General features: G+C 29.1%; 3 protein-coding genes across 16 annotated transcripts; all 3 read right to left on the bottom strand.

Annotated features, from left to right (window-relative positions):
* Positions 1-3033: 3033 nt before the first annotated feature.
* Positions 3034-5897, bottom strand: LOC145194476 (quinone oxidoreductase PIG3-like). 5 transcript variants are annotated; one of them, XM_090069397.1, is made up of 7 exons: positions 5508-5713; positions 5268-5323; positions 4819-5064; positions 4487-4518; positions 3863-4207; positions 3493-3689; positions 3034-3305 (listed from the first exon to the last, which is right to left on the bottom strand). In XM_090069397.1, the coding sequence occupies exons 3-7, from the start codon at positions 5046-5048 to the stop codon at positions 3126-3128; spliced, it is 984 nt and encodes a 327-aa protein (XP_089925523.1). In that variant the 5' UTR covers positions 5049-5064; positions 5268-5323; positions 5508-5713; the 3' UTR covers positions 3034-3125. The 5 variants fall into 5 exon arrangements, 3 of the variants coding, with proteins under 3 accessions (XP_089925523.1, XP_089925522.1, XP_089925524.1); XR_016445814.1 differs by having other exon boundaries at positions 3847-4207; positions 4819-5323; positions 5508-5687; XM_090069396.1 differs by having other exon boundaries at positions 4819-5323; positions 5508-5708.
* A 1293-nt stretch (positions 5898-7190) lies between these two features.
* On the bottom strand, positions 7191-9725 carry LOC145194168 (basic phospholipase A2 nigroxin B-like). Of its 3 annotated transcripts, none has more exons than XM_090068981.1 (3): positions 9527-9725; positions 8429-8730; positions 7191-7380 (listed from the first exon to the last, which is right to left on the bottom strand). In XM_090068981.1, exons 2-3 carry the CDS (start codon positions 8724-8726, stop codon positions 7250-7252), a joined length of 429 nt encoding a protein of 142 aa, XP_089925107.1. In that variant the 5' UTR covers positions 8727-8730; positions 9527-9725; the 3' UTR covers positions 7191-7249. The 3 variants fall into 3 exon arrangements, with proteins under 3 accessions (XP_089925107.1, XP_089925110.1, XP_089925109.1); XM_090068984.1 differs by having other exon boundaries at positions 9531-9618; XM_090068983.1 differs by lacking the exon at positions 9527-9725 and having other exon boundaries at positions 8429-8920.
* Positions 9661-24876, bottom strand: LOC145193920 (uncharacterized). 8 transcript variants are annotated; one of them, XM_090068978.1, is made up of 9 exons: positions 24591-24870; positions 22748-23049; positions 17541-17747; positions 15969-16130; positions 15635-15828; positions 12735-12997; positions 11958-12203; positions 10692-11873; positions 9661-9770 (listed from the first exon to the last, which is right to left on the bottom strand). In XM_090068978.1, the coding sequence occupies exons 1-9, from the start codon at positions 24718-24720 to the stop codon at positions 9754-9756; spliced, it is 2703 nt and encodes a 900-aa protein (XP_089925104.1). In that variant the 5' UTR covers positions 24721-24870; the 3' UTR covers positions 9661-9753. The 8 variants fall into 8 exon arrangements, 5 of the variants coding, with proteins under 5 accessions (XP_089925104.1, XP_089925102.1, XP_089925103.1 ...); XM_090068976.1 differs by lacking the exon at positions 9661-9770 and adding an exon at positions 9857-10314; XM_090068977.1 differs by lacking the exon at positions 9661-9770 and having other exon boundaries at positions 10534-11873; positions 24591-24876.
* Between the last annotated feature and the right edge of the window lie 347 nt (positions 24877-25223).

Here is a 25223-nt window from a genome sequence, read left to right as displayed (position 1 = left end):
TCATCAGGTGAAATAAGGTTCTTCGTGCTGGTGTCAAAAACCTCAAGGATTTTGCCTTATTAAAGAAAAAAACATTTTTTCTAGTAGTCAATCATGTTTTAGTTTTCACTTATGCAATAAAATCGATCAATATAAGATCAATAGTTAGGCAAGTAATTTGTTACTATCAAAAACCACTTTATAATTCTTAACATTAAAACTGAATGAAATTTCGGTGATTCAGAGAAATTTCTGGAATACTTTTGAAGTGACAATAGTTTTGCGAAGTGCTTTAACATACTGGCTTTACTGGCTTTAAATAGCTGTAACTATATTTGGATTTAAAAAGGACACGATTATAAGACTGTAATTGCTTGATATTTCAAATAAGCTGTATAAGTAAATTAAATTTAAAAAAAAAATGGAAGAAAAGACACCAATTGTTTAATGATACATATGCTTGAGTCTTTTGCGAAAAGGTTCATATCATAAATGCAATCAATTTACACTCAAAAGACGGTAAAAAATATTGTTGCTCAAGATGGTTATGTGTCTGAAAAAATTGTATCGAATTTATTTGCTGCTAAAGAAGCCTCGCCTCAAACGTAACTGGAAGACAATTTCTTTGCATTACTCCAGTTAAAGACCATTTTTATTTGGAGAATAAAGATAATATAAATAGGTTCTTAATCAACAACAATTTAAAGCCGACTAACTTTGAAGATACACAAAGCATAAAAGTTACGATAAACAAACCAGAATAATGGATATAATTTCTTTTCATTAACCCAGGAATTCTAAGTTTTATTGTTCAGTTAGTATAATTAAGATATTCACTGAACAATAAAAGTTTGAATTCCTGGGTTAATGAAAAAAAACAATATCCTCGACTATTTTAAAATGCATTTATTTTTGCCTATTGATCAATACAAGTAATTTAAAGCGCAAGGTTAAATCATTTTTGTTTCATACGTATATGTCAAATCTATTGTTTAATTATTGTATAATTATTTATTAGCTGATAATTTATTTGTTGTTAAATCTATTGTTTAACTATTCAATTATATTAATCCGCTATTTTTATTATTAGATTAGACAATCCAATAAAAATTTGAACGCGTTATTTGACCAAATCTAAAAATATCAAACTGTTAATCATACTATATAGCGAACAAATAAAGTGAAATTCATCAAGGTCTTTCCTCGGTCATAATGTCCAAAAGCAACTAAAGAAAGGAGCAGTTTATTGTGTAACTAACAAAAGAAGTTGACATAACTCACAGCACTCAGAATAAACATATATCTCCTATAAAATAACTCTACGAGAATCTAATCTGGTTGAGTAGCTGCAAGAAAACCATTATTTTGGCCTCAAAATAAGAAAAACTAGAATTGGCATTTGCTCACCGTGAATGGGGAATAGAAGACTTTGAAAAAGTATTTTGAATTGAGGAATCGAAGTTCGAAATATTTGATTAAAAAAAAAGAGTTTTCATTGGCCGAAGCAAAAACAAAAAAAAGATGCCACCAGAGTACGAGCTGGCTACGGTGAAGAATGGATGGGGGCTTTGTCATGGTTTAGGATAACCTTCACATATCTGGAGTTGGAAATTTAACTGAAGTGAAAAAAGAAGATTAAAACAGAATTCATGAACAAAATGTCGTTCTATCTGGGTTGCAATTAAATGGTGCTGGATTCATTTCACAGCATAACGACACAGTATAAATTATACACGGGCTATTTAGAACGAAAAGAGGGGAAATGTGTTTTGAACATGATTCAGCCACCAAAAAGCTCTGATCTCGATCCTATTGAACGTCAGTTAAATATTTGAGAGTATTTTTAAGTGAAACGAGAAGGACCATTAATATTTAATTGTATTAAGATTTTACTGTTAGACTTTAAATAGGTACAAAGTGTTGGACGTCGAGGAGTCTATCGTTACACGAACCATATATGAACCACACCCACCCACAACACCTTAACATAATCAAACATAATAAACACATACACCAAAGACTAAACATATCTCCGCACTAAACAAATAATCGCCCTCCCACTAATAATAATATGGTAGTTCAGATGCTCAGACTCATAAAAATAAGCAAACAAATCTGAGTTGTTTTGAAGAAAAATATTAGACACCATAATTTAAAACTTGTTCAAATTTTATTTTTGTATTTTTTATTGGCTCGATGCGTACTTATTGCGGCTTTTTTTTTTTTTTTTTTTAACAAACTTTATTGAACAAAAACGATGAAAATATTTCACAAATGGTTTAACGATTATTCCAAAGCGTAGTCACCATATACTTTAAGAAAAGATTTGTATTAGCTTGGCAGACGTTTGAGTGAGCAAAATATGAGCAAAGAAATCACGGTTTTTGGATGCAACAAAAGAGAGGCGCGAAAAAAGCCGCAATGATTATGCATCAACCCAATTATTATTATTATTATTATGTAAGTCAATTTTAAGTTTAAAAAGGTTGTTTAATTTTGCAAAAACTTTTTTTTTTTTCACAGATCTGAAGCTTTTAGCCGGCAACCATGTTTAGTATTATCACTATACTGATATAAAATATTGTTATTGCGTTAAAATTGTCTCCTATTGCCCCATTATTCGTTCTAACCCGGGGGTAAAATGGTGAGACGCTTCCTTAAAACTCATTTTATGAAGTTTAAAGAAGCGTGTCTTTCTTAAATGCATTGATAATTTCCGAGAAAAATTTTTTTTAGCAAGTCATTTGGCTGAAACATAAGCAGTATTCAATTTTCTTGCAAAATGCGAAGGAAAAAAAAGGATTTTTTTAAATAAAAATTTTCCCGTTTCACCCCAATTCATTATATTTTTATGGGTTTACTCTTAGATGGAAAAACTTTTTTTTCTTCCTAAATATCGGTATCTAGTATCGGTGTTTTATTTAGACAACACGATCAAAAAAAGTAAACATCGGCATTTAAAAATTGACTTTCTAAATTAAATTTAACATTAAGATATAAAGACGGGGGTAAAAGAATCTTCTCTTTAATTTCTATATCTGTACCAAGATAACGTTTAAAACTATTCAAATTCATTTCATGTTAACATTTAAAAACAAAAGAAACTTTTACAATCTTTAATATAAGTTTATATATGAACGTCATTATTAACCAGTTTTACTAACTTTAAGGATGACTTTTCCAAGACTTTGGTTTGATTCCATATATGCATGTGCCTCATTAACATCGGTCCAATCAAAAACCTTATCAATTATTGGGTAAAACTTTCCTTTTTCAAAGTATGGAAGTACTTTACTTTCTATTGATTGAACAAGATCACTCTTATACTAAAACAATTACGAAAATTATTAAAATTTCAAAAAATTTATATTAAAAGTAAATTTATATTAGTTCAATGAATTCTGAATTGTATTAAACTTTAAAAGCTAAAAAAACGTAAAATCAACTACTTTTCAGAAATTTGAAACTTTTTTGCACTAAATGAAATATTATAAACATATAATATATAAATACCTCTATAGGACGTGTTCTTAGAGTGGTTGCTACTAACATGGATCGTTTTGCAAAAAGTTTTAGTAAAAATTTTGCATCAACTTGCGATCCACCTAAAAATCCATATAATATCCATCTGCTATCCATAGCAAGGCAATTTAAATTTTGTGTTATATAAGAACCACAAACGCAATCTAAGATAATATTAACGCCTTGACCTAAATAGGAAAAGTTTCATATAAAATAGGTATTCTAAATATCACCTGTTTGACAATATCATTCTCTTTGGAACCTGTAAATGATGTTTCCAGAAAACAATCAAATCTATTATCAAAAAAAAACCTTGAAAAAAAAGTTATACTTATATTAACCTACAAATTAAAAGCGCAACCTTGTGTACTTTTCAAAATAATTTCATCAAACTTCTGATGCTTGTAATTAATCATCACATCACCACCAAGCAATTTGATCTTTTCAAGCTTTTTCTCTGAACCTGCAGTAGCATAAACTGTTAGTTTTGCATGCTTAGCTAATTGAACAGCAGCTGTACCAACCCCACTACCTGCTGCATGAATGAGAATAGCTTCACCAGGTTGAGAGTTAGATATTGTATGAATAAGCTGATAAGCTGTAATCCAAACCTCTGGAATAGCAGCAGCTGAAATAAAATCCATTGTATCTGGTACCCTAAAAAAGTTTCGCTCATCTGAGGAAACATATTCTGCATACCCACCACCTAACATAAAGCAATAAATATTAAACTTTATACATGATAATTATGTTTCAAAATTATACAAAGGTATTACTTCAAAAATTTCACAATTAATGGCGATATCACTTTTTGAATACATCGCTTTTATAAAACTGATTTTTACTCTCAATTAACATTAATATAACATTCACTAACAATAACTTTTGTGTATAAACTTAAAAAAAATTGTTTTATAGAACTTTATTCATGTTAAACAAAAAAAATTGACATAAGGAAAACAAAAAAAATCTGAAAATGAATTACCTGTTACTATACCTGCCACCCGATCTCCAACCCTAAAAATGATAACTAAATCAAACTTTTTTCACTTTCACCGCAACTTACCCTTAAAAAGCAACTCTATAGAAAAAAACAAACAACTCATTTTTCATAATCCTGCTTTAAATTTTGTTAAAGCCAACCTCCTATAAAACTTAGGTTTAGTTTTGCAATTTAAAACTTGATTTCATCAACTTAAAATTTAACAAACTAAATTTTTGCCTGCTTCAAGATTTTCTAAGTATATATTTAAGTCAAACATTTTTAAAAAATTTTGGTTGAACTTAGGGTTAGAAAAAATAACAATTTAAACAAACCTGAATTTCTTACAGCCAGATCCAGTTTTAGTTACAATTCCTGAAGCTTCTAAACCTAATATATTGGATTCACTGATAGAAGGAAGATAAAGTCCTTTCTTTTGAAGAATATCTGCTCGGTTGATAGCTGTAGCTTCAACTTTTACTACAATATCTCTAGGCAACCTTAGAGTTACTCTTTCTATATTTTCTATTGACATTAGGGAATCTTTTACCAAAACAGCTTGCATTGTTGATTTAAACACACTTTTAAATGAGCAAGGATAAAATGGTGTTGAATGGTAGTAAATTATTCTTATCATTTTTAGTTGACTAACATTATTTCATTTAAAATTAAATGATAAAACTAATAACCTATACAACTATCATTTTAATAGATGTTCCTAGCAGCAACTGAAATGTACATAAAAACATGTGGCATTTAATTGAGAACTATATTGTTTACTAACCATGGAATTCCATAATATACCAGTGCATCCTTTCTCGGAATACCATTCTGAACAACCTAAAAACAGATTTTATCCTTAGGTCCAAGAATCTGTTCTTAAAACCATTCCATCATTTCTACCTAAATAGCTACACTTAACTTTTTTACCTCCATAACTTTTTTGTGTATATAAACATCTTATAACTTTTTATTTGTATATATGAATATATGTGCAAGTAAATGTATAAATACTTTATATTACCTACATCATTCCTTTTATGTTTTACCTACATCATTCCTTTTATGTTTTTTTTTTTTTTTTTTTTCTGTATGTTCTTTATCTTATCTAGGTCATTAAATTTTATTAGTAAATCAATATTTGCAATGACCTGTTTGTAACCTTATTAATACGAAATGCGTTAAATTGATTACACTGCAGGGTAAAAAAAATCGAAAACCATTTGCTATAACGCAAAGATGATTTCTTTTGGTTTACCACTTTTTATTAGTTCGAGCGGGAAAATTTAAAGGAGTTGACAATTTAATTGCTGAAACATTTTTGATAATTCACATTAAACCAATTAAGCCAGTCAATTAACATCTGCTTAATACAAAAGGCGAATAGCTGTTTATCTCTTCGAATGCAAGACTTACAGGGCAGTACATTAAGATTATTATCTTAACTCTGTCGCTAAAGTCAACTTTTAAAGATACTGCAGATCTCCGAAAACAATGGATATGGATACTTATTTCAATTTTAATACCTACACTTACTACTGATCAAAAAAGTTGCAAAAAAATATAGTTTATGTGTTACAATGCTCTTAAGAATATTCTTACTTATTGCCTGTTATTAGCACTATTATAAGCAACCATTTCTTATTGTAATGACTGAGTTTTAACCAGAGCATCTTTAGTATTTGAATTTATTTCTTGATTTTTTTTCTTTTTCATGTTTTACATTTCTCTTCTTCACCTTTAGAGGACGTTGAACTCAGAAAACATGAAACAGACTGCAACATAAAAAATATTAAAATAATAAAATATGTACATTAAATACAAATAACAGATGATGTCTGGATTGAGAAATTTGCTATTAGAAAGAAATGCTATGATGATAAATAACAAATGAAGTATAATTTTTAAATGTAATTCTAAAATATAAAAGTTAGCTAATATTTCAGATTAATAAAAAGATATACAACCAAATCTGTATGAAATATATTCTTTGCATTATGGTATTTTAGTATATGTCTGAGTATTTTCTTTTAAAACATTGTTCATTTTTAAATCGAGTTCTACTTTAGAACTTGTTTTAATTAACTATTGATAGACTTCATTAACCTCTATCGTTTGATTCTAAAAATGATTACCTAAATTTTTGAAGGGAAGATGCATAAACTTTGATTGTAAAAAATAGTGGAAAAAATATTTTGATATGAGATATTTTGGCGACCATAATGCTTTGTGCATCAATTATAAAAGAAAATCAAGGAGAATCTAAAAACTTCTATTTCCTGATATCAAGATATCTAGATATTTTTGCAGATATCTTAGTATTTTAGCAGATATCAAGATATTCTTGCGGATATCAAGAAATTCTAACAGCATTTTTATTTAACAAGATTAAATTTGAAATACTTTTCTAACATTAAAATATAAGAATTTTAATAAATTTCTAAAAGTAAATACAACACTAAAATACTATTTATTTTAAGTTGTTTATTGGAAGAGAGACATTGCTAAGAAATTCATTTTCAAAACCAGCGACATTTTTAAAAAACTTCTATTTGAAACCATAAAACTTAATTTGTAAATTTTTTTTTTTTCGTCATGAATTTTTTACACAATAATTCATAATTAAAGAAAGTTCCGAAAAGTTTAACTATCTGATTTTTCTTTTATGTCTGCAACAAAAAATATTTACAAAAAAGAAAAAAAAAAGTTGTAAAGATTTCCTGTATTTTAAAAATATTATTTACAAGGGCTGCCTTGAAATGAAGCTTAGTTTTTGCAGTTTCCAGGCCAAAAGCGATGTCCCCAATATCGCCATTGGTGCTTTGACTTGCTAAGACAAATAGCGAACTTTTGATCACAATCACATATGTGACGTTCGCACGTTTCAAGACTATCCGCTAAAAAAAAAAGTAATATAATTGTAAAACGAGTTAAATGTATTTTAAAAACCATGGTAGGAAAAAAAAATTAATCGTAGGAAAAGTCTAGAAGAGGTTTGATAAGATTAGTGTAAGCGTCATAAGGTTAGAAAAACCAGTTAGAGTCAAGAATCCCATGAGATCTACATAGATGTTCAAAGATCTCTCGGAAACTAACAAGGAAATGGTAAAGGATAACTTCAAGGCTTTAAGAGTATCTTGTTTCACCAACATTCTTAAGAGTGCTTTTGTACGTCTCTTTTTTTATGAAAACATGTTAAATTTATTTCTGTGACCAACTGTCGAACCAATCATTTTATTAACAACAAGACGGTTGGAGGTCCATGATAGTGTGAAGTATAATGATTGCTGCTCAGAGTATAGTCTAATTGAAAAAATCTTATCTAGAGAAGTTTTCTAACAACTTTTTGATAAATGTTTTTTTTTTTTATATCATGATTTTGATTAGAGTAGATTTTACTGGCAAACAAGATGGGGCCTGAAGGAAAAGAAAGGAAATGAGATAAAAAAAAAAGAAAAATTTTTTTTTTAGTTAAGTAGTATACTCTTAGAAAATGGAGTGTTATATATAGAAACATGGGGGCTGGCAGATTATGGCGAAAGAGTGTTAGTTGTTTTCCTGATTTTCCGGAAAATTCTTTTTTTAACGTCAGGTTATTTACATTTACTGAAATCTTCAAGTATTACCTGCGCAATACTTTCCTGGAAGAAATTCTTTGAGTGAAAAAGTTAAAGTATGATGCACTAATAGTTGTAATGCGTGGGCGCCCACGTATTTATGCTCTTTTCGCTTTTAATGCTGCCTGTCCCTTTAGTTGTAAACATTCTAACACTGCGTGTTAGAAAAGTTAAAAAAAGAATTTTCCGGAAAATCAGGAAAACAACTAACACTCTTTCGCCATAATCTGCCAGTCCTTATGTTTCTATATATAACACTCCATTTTCTAAGAGTATACTACTTAACTAAAAAAAGAAATTTTTCTTTCTCAACACAAAATTAACTCACCACAAGTGTCATTCAATTTTTTGTACTGAACCAAATATGGATTGCAACCTTTTGTTGCAATTATTGCATCGTAACAAAAATCGTGAGTTTGGCAGCATTTGTCGGTTTCATCAACAGGAATCCCTGAACCCCCAACTCCACACCAGCAACCATAATCGTCATAAGAAAGACACTGAAGGCCTTTTGTTTTAACATAACGATTAATAAAATTGCACAATTGATTTAGTCCAGCATTAGTAGGTATTCCAATAAAATAAAAAAAGAGTCCAAGAAAAACAAGAGAAGACGATCCTCCCATATTTCTAAATGAAAAACTTATTTTTTCAATATAATACCCCCTCCTTCAAATTATGGTATACATTGCAGATTTTATCATTGCTTCAATTAGTGGTAAAATGTAGTTAGAGTAATTAAAAAAGTGTTGATAACTAATGTGTCCACTAGTAACTTTTTCAAAAGAGAATGTGCAAACTTAAATACAACTTGGTAAATCGCGCCTTAACGTGGTTTCCATTTTTGATTTGTTGAGCTGCTTCAATAAAACCCACCCTATTAACTAGCAAGAGCATTTAATTTTGAAAGATATAGAGTTATACTTTATTTAAACGGCTATATTTGGAACGCTTTTATAAAATTTAAGTATGCATTTGGGAAAAAGGAAAAATGTTTCTTTTGAAAACTGTTACATTAAACCATAAAATATTTCTATATAATTACTTTACATTGTTATTAAACAATTTTCTTATTTTAAAGAAAATTAATTTAGTGCAACAATATTCTCCATTAAAAAAAATACATAAGAAATCTTTTCTCCAGACATAAAACAAAGAAAAAAATCAATAAACGAAAAAAAACCTTTTTACGAGTTTTATACAAACTGTTTAAACCACTTCCTCCCCCTATTCCTCTTAAAAAAGTAAAAAAAAAGGAGATTTCTGTTTGAATAAAAGAATAAATTTTTTTTTTTTAGAAGAATAATTTCTTTAACGATTTTAGTAGTTTTAAAGTATCAGCTAAAGAACTTGTGAAGCAATTAAGTTTTTCGGTTTAAATTTTTAAAAAAATGTTTGACTGCTCACATGCGAAAAAAGAATATACCTACTAAAAGTTGGTGTTGAATTTACAAAACAAACCCAAAATTCAATACGCAAATCTAGCGTACGAAAGAACTTTCAGTAAAACACATGGATAGTTTTTATGCGATAGTATTAGGGGATTCGGACCACAAACCGTATTTTTTCGAGGTCATCGTATCAATAAGCTTTTATCTGCCAATAGATTTTTTGTTTTATGTTTGGTATACTTGACGGTGTGATGTTATTAGGTTATGAACTTTTTACTCCTATAAGTCAAGAGAGTTGTTTTTGTAAAGTATATCGCCGGAATTCCCACACGTCAGACAAATTACTAAAAAAACGGTGGAGCTATATCCAGCATCTAAACTTCTGCATTTTAAAGATACAGAAGGAAGAACTTAAACAAAAGCAGAAAAAAGAAATTTTGCTCTCGTGCTTGGTCACAAGTAGAGAGTAGCGATTAACAGCAGTGTACAGACATCCCTTATAATTCTGCGGATGTTTTATGAACTTTATCCTAACAAACATATATGAAATTGTGTAGTAGATGAGAGAAAGTACCAGAGATGGAGTGTAAAAACTCATTAAATTTTATTTCATTCCACTTCCCCACTGAAAAACGAAATTTTCAGATAAGTGACCCAAATCTTTTTAGTTTATGCTCTCATCCTAAAAAACGATAGAAACTTAACGAACATAGCAGAATAGTTGTCTATATTAACTTGAGGTTTTCCTAACAATTCCTCCCCCAACCTTTCCTTTATTACGAAGTCCTGCCTACGTCACTGATGTTGACTAATCGACATTTCTCTATTAAGAAGTAATTTTGTTTTATTTTGTAATTCTATTATTATTCCGTTTTTTAATTCTTAAAAATAACGATAACTTTTACTTTTAATGAATAAGAAGAAAAACAACTATAAAAAAGTTTTCGTCATAAAAAACTTGATTAACATCTAAATTTATATTTCTTCGATCATTTTTTTTAATTCATAAAAATCATTTTTCAATCATAAAAAACTTGATTAATAATTATCTAAATTTATGTTTCTTCAATCATTTTTTCAAAAAAAAACAACAAAAAAACAGTATCAATATATAGAAAACATTTTTCACATCCACAGTAAATAAAAAACATTAAATTATATCTTATATTTTATTAAATTATTGCAATGTACACAACTTACTGATTTTTGACTTTTTTCTCTGACAATTATTGCCGTCATTAAAAACAATATTTGCATTCGGAAGAGACTTAAAAACATCAGTTAAGTCATTTTTATAATCTGTTATATCATTAGATTCTTGGATTGGTACACCATTGTGGAGTAGATCTTCATCGTTAATAACTAGGCTCTTATTGAGAAGATCATTGTAATCTCTAGGAGTTAAATCATTTAAAATCTTGTCTTCCATATGTGCATCAGAGAACTGTTTGTGAGAATCATTTTGATAAATGGCTGAACTATTTTCAGCTAAACCAACAAAACATTCGTCGATGTCAACATTTTTTATTGTTAGAGCTTCATTAGTAGACAAACAAGCACTCTGATGAAGATTTTGATAAAGAGACAAACCCTCATTGCCAACAGCTCTCTTACCAAAATCTTCTTCAGTTTTGAATGGGTTTTCATTAGAATTAAATTTCCATAAGATTTCGATTTTATGTTCTCTTAGTAATGATCTATAAACAAGTGGATTAAAATTTGGTGATAAGGAGTCGGCGGTTTTATTTCGATGAAAATGTTTTCGCCACTCTTCTAGCTCAGTCATGCTATAAAGTGTTTTAAACGAACAGTCGACTTGAGGCGAAGCAAGAAGTATGTTTCCGATAAGAATGGCAGCTGTTTTCAAACAATATACAACTGGGTCATTATCTTTTTGCCATATTTCATCATCAATTGAAAATAAAGCAAATGAAATATGTGGATATGCTGGGCAATTGGGTAATTTCCCAACAATCAATGGACATAAGACCAAATTAACCGATGACCGATGACGACACAAGGCAATATTATATTCTTCCATAAGCTCACTGGAACCAATATAATGGTGGGACAAAAGTGGCACTATTATTCTCGCTTTATCGATCAAATCAAATCGAAGCATGCCACTAACAGGCAGCGAAATTTGAACTTTAGGGAGATATTTTACTAACTCAAACTTAAGTTTCTCAGCAAATAGACTATCATTTAAATGATAGCTCAGAAAAACATGGCATTCCATATCAAGCACACTTTCAGTTTCTAATAAAGAGAAATGTTTTAGAAAGTTATTTCCCGGTACAATAGGAAAATTTTGAGAAGCATACTCTTGTCGCCACATACTTGTAATTTCTTTTATTGGAAGAACGCTAAGATGATATGTATCTAAACAAATGCAAACAAATGAATAAAATATGTTTTAAAATATAAATACACAAGTTGCTTCAATGAACTTCTAAAAATATTTACTATCAAGAAATTCCATTCTCTCTATGATTTGTGTCATTTTAATTGATAGTTTATTTTCCATCACTTTATAAGTGGCAGGTGCACACCAAGGCGGCCAAATACCAACGTTTTCAATACTTATAGAAACTAATCGTGTTGAATAGTTTGGATCGTCATTTAGAGCTTTTGCCAAATTATACTCCTCCTGACAAACTTTTGATCCAAAATAATTTGAAGAAAGTAAAGCAATAACAAACTTTGATTTTTCTAAAAGCAAGAACAAAATTTGGAAATTATGATAATGCACTTTGCCTTGAAATAAAAAAATCTATACTATAATACATACACATACATACATACATGCATACATACATACATACATACATACATACATACATACATACATACATACATACATACATACATACATACATACATACATACAAACATACATACATACATACATACATACATACATACATACATACATACATACATACATACATACATACATACATACAAAGTAGCGGTGAAAGCGATGAGACCTTCTCTTCTTTTATCATTTTTTGTTGAAATCTACCATTAAAATTTGATGTAACTCTTTATGTCTATGGTATTTCACAATAAAAACTGAGAAAACAATGTCAATCAACAAATCGTTTTAACAACTACCTACCATAAAAACTTGATCAATTTCTAAGAGTAAACTTCAAAGTAACAAACCAAAGTTTAATTAAAAAATAAGTCTCATTTTTTTGAACGCTACTGAATATGAATCATTTACAAATCAAAGAAAACCTATGCTTGAGTACAATTTTGTTTGCCATGCTGTTCCAGCTTGCAGTCCTGACTGATCAACAAAAATATTCCAAGATTGCCTTTGTTTTTTTATCAAACGAACAATTTCACTTAATATTTTGAAATCCTTATGAGCATATGATACAAACACATCATATGTAGACGTGACATATTTAGTTTTATCAAACTGAGTAGGTACTTTTTTCACAGTCGAGACAAACACGGATCTACATGCATTTTTGATTTTTTCAATATCTGATGGTCTAAAGAGAATTTGCTCACCCTCTTTTATTTTTGTATAATAACCCTTAATATTAGTAAAAAAAAAAAAATAAAGCACTATATATATATATATATATATATATATATATATATATATATATATATATATATATATATATATATATATATAGATGTACAAATTTACAAATATAATTATAGTTTTAACTGATTTTCACTAAAATTACTTTTCAAATTTTCTTTGATGCATGAAAGCTTTAGAGTTACTATAGAGTGATATTATAATCCGCTAAGTGACAATAAATATAACATTGCATGACCAGTAAAAGTTACACAGCCCACAAAAAATTTAAAAACAATCTGAAGCATTTTTTCTTTATTTCATTATATCCTAATGGTAACTTTTTTAATATTTAATTCTTAAAAACATAGTGTAAAAATTAAAAATACTTCAAAAAGGGCAAATTTGTTAAACTTCTACCATCAACATTCTACCATAAACTTAAAATAAGATTTATTCTTATAAGGTGTAGTTAACAATAGTTGTATGACTGTTAACAGTTGTTGTATTTGTATGTGACAATTCCCCCTATGTAGCATAGCAAACTACATTCTTACTTTTATTTGAATTAATTTTTGATAAAAGCCTGTAGGTCTCTTTTTTTGTTAGCCTGTAGGTCTCAAGTTTGCTAAAATTCTATCATGTCAGAAGGTGGTTTTTATTATATTTGCTAAGCTTCTATCATGTGGGAAGGTGGTTTTTATCAAAATGACACAAAGAGAGATTTTAGAAAATTTTATGATTTTCTAAAAGGTACCATTACTGAAATTCACCCTTTTGATGAGAACAAATTCATTAGTGGAATGCTTTACAAATAACTGTTGTAAGTTTGATCTAAATTTCAACTCTTAGTTTGAAACTTCTTAATCCTTAAAAAAAAAATTAAAAAAGTAAAATTTCAGCTGTTCTTCCAATTTAGGAAGTTTCCTACAATCCAAATGTAGCTTTACATAAATGTAATGTTCTACTATGCATTTGTTTACTCATAGTTTTGTAATCAATCTTGTAATAAATAACTTTAAATGATTCAAAATAACCATTGAATTTAATTAATTTTGTTTGAATATAGAATTAATTTTTAACATTATTCTTAAATAATTTATTCAAAAAGAGATAACAAGAAAAGAAACAAAAGAATCCACAAAGAATCCACAAAGAATGCTAATTCTTTTGAAATATCCAATTACTGGGATTCTTCCCAACCACCTTCATACTGCAGGAAATGTGCTCAGATACTACCAGTACCTTAAATCACCAACCAATGTTAAATCACCCAAGAATATAGTGGCTTGCCCTTTAAAGCACAATGCAAAAATAATAGATTGTGAAAAGAGTGAATTGCAAATTGGAGATTACAATTGTGTGACACTGAAATGTTGAAAGTTTGAAGAAAATCAGGTTTTATTAATTTTTTCTTTAGCACTCAACTCAGTAAAATTTGTGCGGGAGGAAAAAAAAACAGTATATAGAAATATATAAAACTAATTTTTTTTATTTCAGGGAGAGAATATTCTAACTTGCTCAATATTCAAATATTTCTTCCATGGAAAAAAATCAATTTTAAATTTTTCAAACATATACCACAGATTATCTAATATTTTTGTACCAAAATGATTAAATAAAGAGGGAAGTCTTTCAATTTATTTAAGATAAAAACCAGATAGAAAAAATCTAAAGAAATAGACAAATTTTTTGTACATTCTAATTAGAAAAAGAGAGAAAGAAAAAGAGAAAGCAGAGCTGATGATAGTTTTAGAAAATAAGAAATTAAATAAATTAAATAATAAATTGTAAATCAGAATCTGAAATAATCTATCAAAAGATTCTCAATTCCTTGCATAAGTAAGCTTAACATCATCTACAAATAAAGAGATATACAAACCTAAGAATGGAAAAAAAAAAATCAATTAATACAAGAGAAACGGATTGCTACTCTTTCATTCAGGTCTAAGTTAGGAACCTTTTTTTTCTAGTTAAAAACAAATCTGGCATAAACATTAAATTATCAAAATCATTAGTTCAAAATTTTTTACCTTATCAAATTTTTGTAAAAGAAGGTTATAAAAATTTGATAAGGTAAAAAATTTGGTTGTAAAAAAAGGTTGTTATCTAATTGTATTAGCTATCTGATTATTATTTAATCATCATTTAAGAGTACTGCTTAGAGAAGAATCTTTTTAAGAGTGTTACTTAGAGAAGACATTATTAAGAGTGTTGCTTAGAGAAAACATTATTTAAAAGTGTTGCTTAGAGAAGATATTATAGAGACATTAAAGATGTTGGTGATGATTCTAAAAGAAAAATTGTCAGAAGAGTTAAAACTACAGTTGCTGAGAAAAGAATTGCTATTTTAGATGGTGCCAGCCTGGAGCTTACATTGAGGCTTGGTCGATGAATGATTCCCTTTTTTGTAGCAATTTGCTATGGTCCATGGTTTTTAAAAAACTAACTTTGGATTGATTTCTATACATATTTATGCCTTGAGATAAAAATGCCATTTAATTATCATAAATTTTGACAATTTTTTCCAGGGGGATAATTAAAAATTCAAAAGTAACCTAAATTAAATCAATAAAGACAAAACTGAAATAAAAGTTACCTGCAATCAACATATTGAATTAAAGTCATATATGTTGGTAAACAAGGGATCTCTGAAATGTACAATGGAGCCAAATAATCACGATTCATATTCCTTGAGCAACATAAGGCAATGTTATATTGTTCAATACATGAACTGTTTTGTAGATAATTAAGAGTAAGCAATGCTAGGACACGTGAACATTTCACCATTACCTGTACACCAATATATATAGATTTAAAAAACATTAATTCATCCACCAGCACTTAAATCTTATTATAGTACCATATGATTGTCTATTATAATATCAAATAAACTAACTATTATAGTGCTAAAGATTTCCTTATTATTGTACCTTATAAATTTCCTCTTGCCATGATTTCTCATTATCTAACACTTGATGAAACTTGTATATGCGAATACCATTCTTTAGTTTATGTAACATATCAACAATTCTTTCTGCAAGATGTTGATCTTCATCACTGTGAGACAAATATATGTCATAATCTAAATCTGACTGAAAAATCAAAAAAAAGGTCATAATCTAAAGCTGACAAATATGTCAATCTGACTAAAAAAACAAAAACTCTTAATGAGTCATTATTAAAGTAACTGGTTTTTAAAATGATTTTTCTATAGACAAACTTTAGATTTAAAGTAAAATGATAAACTTAATATGTTTCTTAGAGAAAAATAACTTCGAAAAACTACAATTTGAGAAATATTCTATTTCTTGTTATTTTAAAACTATATATATAATACTGTTAAAGAAACTTGATAATTCACCAAAGTAATTTAAGATGGTTAAATTATCCTCTGATTATCTATTGAAATTATTTTTAAGACTCTATTCTATGTATTTTCCTTTACAGTGATTATCAAATCAGTTCAGGATGCTGCAAAATTAAAGATCAGCTGGTTTCCTAATCAATTTAGGGTGATTTAGTTTTAAGTTATTTTTGAACTCATAATGAGTGCATTTTGATTAAAAGTAATTAAAATAAGAATTTTTTTACATTTTATCAAATAAAATATTAACACTCTACATAGCAATTTTAGATGTAAAATACTATTTACAGCATATTTACATTATTCAATCTCACAACCCAAATTATTTATTTATGATCTAAGGATACTTCATAAAAACTTCACCTTGATTAAACAATATCTAAAGGTCATTCAAGGTGAGTAAGTTTTTTAACAAAAAAAAAGCAACATTGTATGGTAACATTATTTGGCCATTTTTTAACATTAATCATATCATTTTTAATATTAAATGATAGCTAACATAAGTCATTAACTAGATCCGTGATAGAGAATCCCTAAAAGTACTGATTTTTAAGATCCATGATAGAGAACCCCTAGAATTACTGATTACCATCAAAACCAATCAGATTTTAACAAGACACATATTTAGAAAATATCAAGATATTTTTTAAATACCAGTCTTGTTGCAAAAAACTTCACTCCCCAAATTTGAACTAATTAGAAAAAAGAAAAAGTCAGGCCTTGTTGCCAAATTAATCCAGTATATTTTTTAGAATTAAGAATATGGTTGTTTACCTTTATATCTTAGTCTTAATATGCAATGAAACAATAAATAAAACAACATACTGTAATAATGCTGTAAGCCTGTTCTACCAATATTAAGAAATTTTTTAACTGTTTGGTGGTAACTGGAAATATTTTGGTGGTAACAGTTGAATAGCAGAGAATTAAAATTAGTTGTTTGTTCATAACAAAATTTAGCTATGTTGAAAAATCAGTTGTTGCCAAGTCAGTTTAAGGCTAGTGAATAATTTTTTAATCAACTTGCAGGATTATAAAGTGATTTCTATAATGATATTTCAAAAATAAAATGGTAAAATTTCAAGTCTTGCTACAAGTACTTTATCTTATATGAAGACAATAGATAATTACTCCTGACCGTGCAAGGTACACATATTGTCCAGTTTGATAACCATTTTTCTTTTTGTACAGTGAAGAATGTGCACAATTTCAATGTTGCTGCATCAAGCTTGTTTACATTTTGAGTAAAAAGAACAATCTTGAGTAACTTTAATGGAAGACCAACTTGCATCCAGTGTATGGATGCATCAATTAACAGCTCCATCATAAAATCTTTACTGTATGACTACAAGAAAATAAATTGGTATATTTATTAGGATAGTTGTTAAAATGCAAACTAGGTATGAAAACTAGCTTATAAAAGCTGTTCTTAAGGGTAATTCAAAATTGAATATATCAGGGTCCCTAAATTTGTGAGAAATTTTTTTTCTCCAAAAGTAGGTCACTTAAGTTAAATGAATAAGGAAATTTACTGAAATTATATTTCTTAAATGACAAATCAATATTTTTTTGTTTTTTTTTGAAGAAAATGCCTTCTAAACTAAAAATAATAAAGTCTTTATATGATGGTTTTTTTACAATGGTACTTTTGTGAAAGAGTATGGTTTTTAATTAAAAAGGTTAGCTATTTAGAAACCAGGTTCTAATTCTGATAAGCTAAAGTTTCTCTATTGAGTATTTATGGATGCAAAAGAAGTCCAAGTTCCTCATCATTAGTTAATGATGTACTGATTTGGCATAATGTCAACTAGTTTCTGGTAGTAACTAGCTATCAAATGAAAAATTACTAGTGTATTTGGGACAGAAAACTTTTGACTAAGTGATCAACACCCCAGACCATGAGTCCAATAAATACTGAGTCTGAAGATGGTATAATATTATTAATGTCAGTGCCAAATTTCTAAATCTCATACATATAACATAAGAATTGTTAATGATGCAAAACATATCATATATTGCTGATGCATAAATTTTTTACAAATAAATAAAAAAAAAATTGAATTATTGGATTTTGGTTAAAGAACAAAAACACAGAATGATAACTATACTCATTCAGATTCTATTTAAACTCTACAAACTATCATTACATAATTTTAATATAAAAATTATTTTAAAATATTTTATTTAATAAAATGGTCAATACTAATAGCAAAGTATATGGCCAAAGGTTTATAAACAGCCTTTGATTAATAGGTTAATTCAGTTGTTTGCAATTCAGTTAAATGACTAATTCAAGACTGTTTGCAAACTGTTTTTGGCAAAAAATTTAAATATATTTTACAAAAATTTTTCAAAGGGAAAGATGAAGAAATTGAAACTTGAAATGAAAAACGTGACTGTTCAAGCAGTTAACTGAAAAGTCATATATTAGAAAAATTCAATTCAATTTGTGCCAAAATCTGCAATCTGTTTACTTGTGAAAAACTTAGCAACTGAAACCAATGACAGTCTTAATATGAAGACTCAATATTACAGAGCTAACAGAAAAATTATCAGTCTTTCTAAGGTTGATATTAGGAATAATGCTGTTGACCTAAATTCAGAAACATGATTAATATCAACACAAAATCCAGTGTATAAACCTTCAAACTATGACTTCTTAGTACAAATTTATTTTAGAAGACAATCTGCAAAAAAAGCTACTTGCAGTGTTGAGTATTTTAAAAAGTATTTTAAATGAAAGTATTTAAAATACTATTTAAAATACTTTTGTATTATTTTTATTTTTATTTGAAATGCTTTTATTCATTAGTATTTTCAATTTAATTTCAAATACTTTTCAAGGCTATTTTTTATTTTGTTTAAAACACAAAATACAAAATACTTTTCCACCAACAGCAAATTAATTAAAACTTGGTTTCCAAAAGTGTAATATTAAGACGACTACATTCTATATACGTTATGTATTTCATCCTGACGTTCATTCGCTTTTACAATTTAAATATCATTTCTTAATTCATTGTGCACAATGACTTATGCACAACGAGCCATATATAGTCATTGAACTACATATTCATTGTGCACAATGAATTACACAATGACGCAACTACAAAAAGTTCTTTGGCTGGATTGAGCTGCCTTGGACCGCCCTTGGTAATGGTAATTTGTTATTTAATTACTATATTAGAGGGAACCAATCTACCAAAAATTCAAAATGGCAGAAGAGAGGGAGACAACTGAAATTGTAGAAAATGAAAATGCTGAGAGTGAACAAGCCGTCCCTGCCATACTTGATGGAAAATTTTTCAAAATTATATCTAAAAGTAAAACTACAGGGGATGTTAAAATTATTGCACAGTGTATGTTATGTGTTGGCAAAAAAACCTACAGTGGTTCACTGAAAGCAACTTCTAATTTTACTCAACATCTTCAGGTATGTATATAACTACAAAAACACTATATTATATTGCGCACTAAACATTAAAAACAATAAACTCATAAAGCAACACAGACAAACGCTAATGCTTTAACATAACACAAATAAATGCAATAATCTGGGTTAATTGACTGTTGTTGTTGTTGTTGCAGAATGCTCATGGGAAAAAGCGAATCGAGGAATACAAGCAGCACAAGGTTTCAGCTGCAAAACAGCGTAAGCGCTCAGTAGCTGAGATGGAGTCTGGAGTTGGAGGTGGACCTTCTGTCGAATCTGGTCCTGCTTCTAAGAAGTTGAAACAAATGCATATTATGCCTCGAAATCAAACATCCATTTCACAGGATGAAGTTGACAAGCTTATTGCTGACTACGTTGTGCAGGAAATGCGCCCCTTGATCACAGTGGAAAAGCTGGCGTTCAAAAATTTGATCCACGGACTCAATCGCAATGTCAGTATACCTTGTCGCAAAACATTAGGCAAGCGATTAAACGCCCATTTGCAAAAAATGCCTGATGATAAAAGAACAGTCTTTAGTAAAGTACCATTTGTTTGTACAACAGCTGACATTTGGTCAGTGAACCAAAAGAGCTACTTAGGAATGACAGCTCACTATATTGATATTAGTACTGAATGCTCAGTATCACGCATATCTGTTGCTCTTTCCTGTCAACGTTTTGTTGGAAGTCATACTTACGACTCAGTGGCTGCAATGATCTCAAAAATTCATAATGATTATGGGTTACACGTGGAAAAAATTACAGCAACAGTAACAGATAATGCCTCTAACTTCAGCAAAGCCTTCCGAGAATATTTTGTAGATACTAGCAGTACTGCATCTGTTTCAGGGATCTCTGCAACTGCTGAAGAACAAGTTCAGGAAACAGGAACTGGTGATGATGATGAAGCAGAAAATTCCGACAATGATGTTGAAATAGTGGACATGACTGCAGTCCTAAATTTACCAGTTAGCAAAGACACGGATGAAGATACTGAAGTTGTTCTGCCTCACCATGAAGCTTGCAATAGTCACTCTCTCAGCCTCACATCAACTACTGATGCAGATAAAGCATGTGATTCTGATGCTAATTTCAAACGTCTTTATCGAGCTGCATTGGCCAAGTGTACCAGCATTTGGAATTTGCTTCATAGAAGTTCCAAGGCATCGGATGCTGTGAAAAAAATCATCGCAAGGGCAATACTGATACCAGTCCCTACATGATGGAACTCCCGGTATGATGCATTGAAATGCATTCTCCAGTTGCAAGATAAGCTTGGAGAAATATGCGACGTTTTGAAGTTGCCAAAGTTCAAAAAGAAGGAGTTAGAATGTCTAGAAGAGTATGTAATGATAATGGCTCCTATTGCTGTTGCCATTGACAGGTTACAAGGTGATAATGTGTACTTTGGCGATGTATTTCCGACGCTGCACACTGTACAGCAGAAGTTGCAGGACCTGCAGCAGAAATCACTGACGCATGCTAAGAAATTTGCAGAATCTATGCTTACAAGCTTGAAAACAAGATTTGAGGTTCATCTATCATTTTCTGAACATAATGCCAGCAGGATAGTTGCAGCAGTATCGCATCCCTACTTCAAAATGAGATGGGTTCTGGTTGATAAAAAAGATTTCTGTCGTGATCTCTTCGTTCGTGCAGCTAAGTCTCAGCAACAACAGTTGTTGGACAGAGCTAATACTATTTCTGACCCTGACCCACTTCCAGGTACTCAATCAGCTGGTGGCAGTGGCATGAGTGATGATTTTTTCTCGTTTAGCGAAATTAACATTGCAGAACAAACAACAGTCAACAACAAATGTTTATCGTACTTAAGCGACTCTGGTACGGATTTTAAAATCTTGGCAAAATATGAAGTTATAAAACACGTATTTGTGAGGTACAATATGACCTTACCTTCATCCGCACCTGTTGAGCGGTTATTTAGCACCGCTGGACAAATTCAGACGCCATGAAGGAACTGTCTTAGTGATGCAACATTCGAAAAACTGTTACTTTTAAAGGCCAATAAATGTTGTTTTAAAGGTTAAATTATGTCAATAAAGTTGTGATGTACGATTCGAGTTGTTACAGTATTTTGTATTTTGTATTTAAAATAGTTTTATAATGTATTTTTATTTGAAATACTTTCCTTGTATTTTATTTTTATTTTCATTTCAAATACTTTTTAGGTAGACTATTTTATTTTTATTTCAAATACTTTTAAAAAGTATTTTGCCCAGCACTGGCTACTTGATATTTTAAAAAACTAGAAACCTCCATTGAGTTTTTAAAATACCACTGGTCTTATCAAAAGTGCTTTTGAGCAATAAATCAAACTTATGATGTTCAATCACAAGTATGATGTTCAATCATAAGTATGATTTATTGCTCAAAAGTCAGTTAAGATTCAATCCATTAAATTGTATAGAAGGCATAATTGATCAAGTGGTGTATAGAAATATAATCAAAGAAATTATGATACCTCATGCAAAAGAAGCAACAAGTGAAAGGATAGATTTTATAACAGGATAATGATTGGAAACACACATCTTAAACAACAACTAACTTTTGGAGTGGCAAAAAGAATTAAGCCTGATAGAATCATTTTAAGCCTGATTGAATCATTTTAATCTCCAAATATTAGCTGAAAATAAACATATTAGCAAGTTCAACTTAATCAACATGATCAAGTATGTTGATGAAGAAATCAATAGAAATATGCACACCAACTCAATTCCATGTTACTGTCAAGCTGTGATTACTTCAAGAGGTTATCCAAAAAAGTACTGGAGCAGAACTTTTTTTTAAGAAACAGTTTACTATAACTTTTTACTTTTAAAACTACTTTGTAATTACAAATAATTTGTTCTACTGTTTATAAACTTTTATTTATACTTAATATAAAAACAGACCTGATCTCCAGTAGCTAATAGTGGCATTACGACTTTGATATCTTGATTTTTGCATAATGCAATAAGTGATCTAAATACTTCTCCAATAGTTGTTGATGGATTAGATTTTTGTTTAAAGCTTCCTTCAAAGCACAATACTCTTTTCATAGGTAACTTAAGCTCAGATGGAAATGGTTTAGACCACCAACATGAAAATTGACTCCGAAGATCCTCTTCTTTATCTTTTGATAAATTGCGAATACTTATGTTTAAATCACGATGCAATGCACCAATGACAGATGTAGATGTTGGAGTATAATCACCTGAACATGGCCATAAATATATTATATGATAGATATACATTTTTCATTTTTATAAATAACTAAGTGATACTTGTTTTTCTCTAAATATGCAATTTTTGTAATTATACAGCATGCAATTTTTAAAAGAAAAATATCACATACATTATATGTTAATAGTATAGCTTAAAACAATTCCACATGTTTTACTACATAGTCTGCAACATGTTCTAAGGGAAAGCATGAATTATAATGATGATAAAAATACTGAAAGCACTCTAATTAGTTAAAAGCAAACAGAAAAATAATTTGTCTAAAGCAAAATCAAGCCACCTTTAAAGAGAACCTATGCCAAAGATGTCATGAAGATAAGGGAATATTTTTCAGCAGATGTCACTGACACTACAATTAGATTGTAAAATAATAAATGATAGTGGCAGAGGCTAAATGTAACATCTGACTATAACTACTTTTGGAAATGGATTAGATATGCCTCTTGCATTTATAAAATTTTGCTCTGGGACAATATATGGTATCCTGAGGTAGAAGACTTAATAGAACTTGACTAAGCAGAGATGTTAGAATTTGACTAACTAGAAACTATTTTGACACAAACAATTAAGTTTATGGGGGTGCTCACATTTTTCAAATACAACTGGTAAAGAAGCTACTCTATTTTATATATAGTTATCATGTTATCATAGTTGACTGTTGAGCTAAAATTTAATGACAAAGAATCACAGAATTCTCTGTTTACCTTACAATATGAGCTCAAATATTTGAGATCTATGATTACCTTATACAACTAATTCAATGACAACCAAAAACTACTTGAGCTATCTATCAGAGCCTTAGAAATATTCCTGAGTGAGTGTTATAGCATGATTTACTGATCAAGATAACTGGTTCAATTAAAATTTTTTTTTTTTCAGGGATTATAGAACTACTCTGCCAGCACCTGGTTAAAGGAAAGCAATTTTTTAGAGAAGTTTTAAAGGAAAAAAAATTAAATCAAATCAAATCAAAATTAAAAAAAAAGAAAAGAAAATATATGAAATGAAATTTTTTTATTTTATCTAAGAACCTTGAACAGTGATTCCTCATCTCCATAGAAAACTTTAAATGATTTTTGGAGCAATACCTATATAACTAAAGCCAAACAATAAATAGTGAAATACTTTTTTCCACTATTTATTGCTTGACTATAGTTAAAACAGCTACAAAAAAAGTAAAATTGAAGAAATTAAAAAAATATATATTGCTTGATTCAAACTATTAATAGGAGCTGATAATTCCTTAAAATCTCCATAACTCATGCAGTTGTAACAACCAAAAATTGATTGTTTTAAACAACCTTTGATGCAGAGGTTTAATTTTTTTCTAATTAATATTGGTTAGCTATTCATAATAATTCAGTAAAAATTTTGGTTTACTTTTTTTAATTTTTTTTAACCTTGATCTTCTTAGAAACTTTACTATAAAAAATAATAACATTCCATGAATAAAAAACCGAAATCCTTAGTTATTGGTGAAGAAACAAAAATATGTGTCAAAAAAATATCTACCTGGAAAAGCAGAGATAACTAGGACATCAACAGGCTCTTTCAACTTGGTAACGCTACCAACACATAAATGTATTTGGCATGTTCCATGACTTGTAGAAACATCCAATTGATCTTTTAACAATAACTCCATTTCTCGATAAAGATAAAAAACACTTAAAAAATTGTTTTCAGGAATGATAAATCTTCAGAAAAACATGCCTTTTAAAATTATTTATCAAATGAAAAGTTTAATAGCGTTAAACTAAGTTGAAGAAACTGTTATTTACTACGGCAATTAATAATGTACGACGCATTTTTGAGAGCTTAGCGGTTAACTATCGGAATTTTAAAAGATTCGAAATTTGTTGTCGGTGGCGAAGTTCAAGGATTTAATTTTAAGATCTAAAAAATTCAGTTCTTTTGAAATATTTTTTGAAACAACTTATCTTTGCTGCAAGGATTTATAGATAACAAAGACTCATCACCGTTTAAACAATATTGTTTTAACGTTTGATAATAAAAGTAATAAAAAAAAACACATTGCAAACTATGTTTAAAAAGTATAATTATTGAATTATAAAGCATCATCTCAGACGCGGGTTTAGCTTTTTAAAGAAGTTAGTCAAGAAATGCTTCTAACGCTTCTAGTTATAA

This window comes from Hydra viridissima, unplaced genomic scaffold, assembly GCF_058129835.1.
Source record: "Hydra viridissima isolate aposymbiotic clone 2 unplaced genomic scaffold, HvirCarnegie_v1 scaffold_12, whole genome shotgun sequence".
Taxonomy (NCBI): Eukaryota; Metazoa; Cnidaria; class Hydrozoa; order Anthoathecata; family Hydridae; genus Hydra; species Hydra viridissima.
The sequence above is the reverse complement of the archived record's forward strand: the minus strand, read 5'-3'. Positions and strand labels throughout refer to the sequence as shown.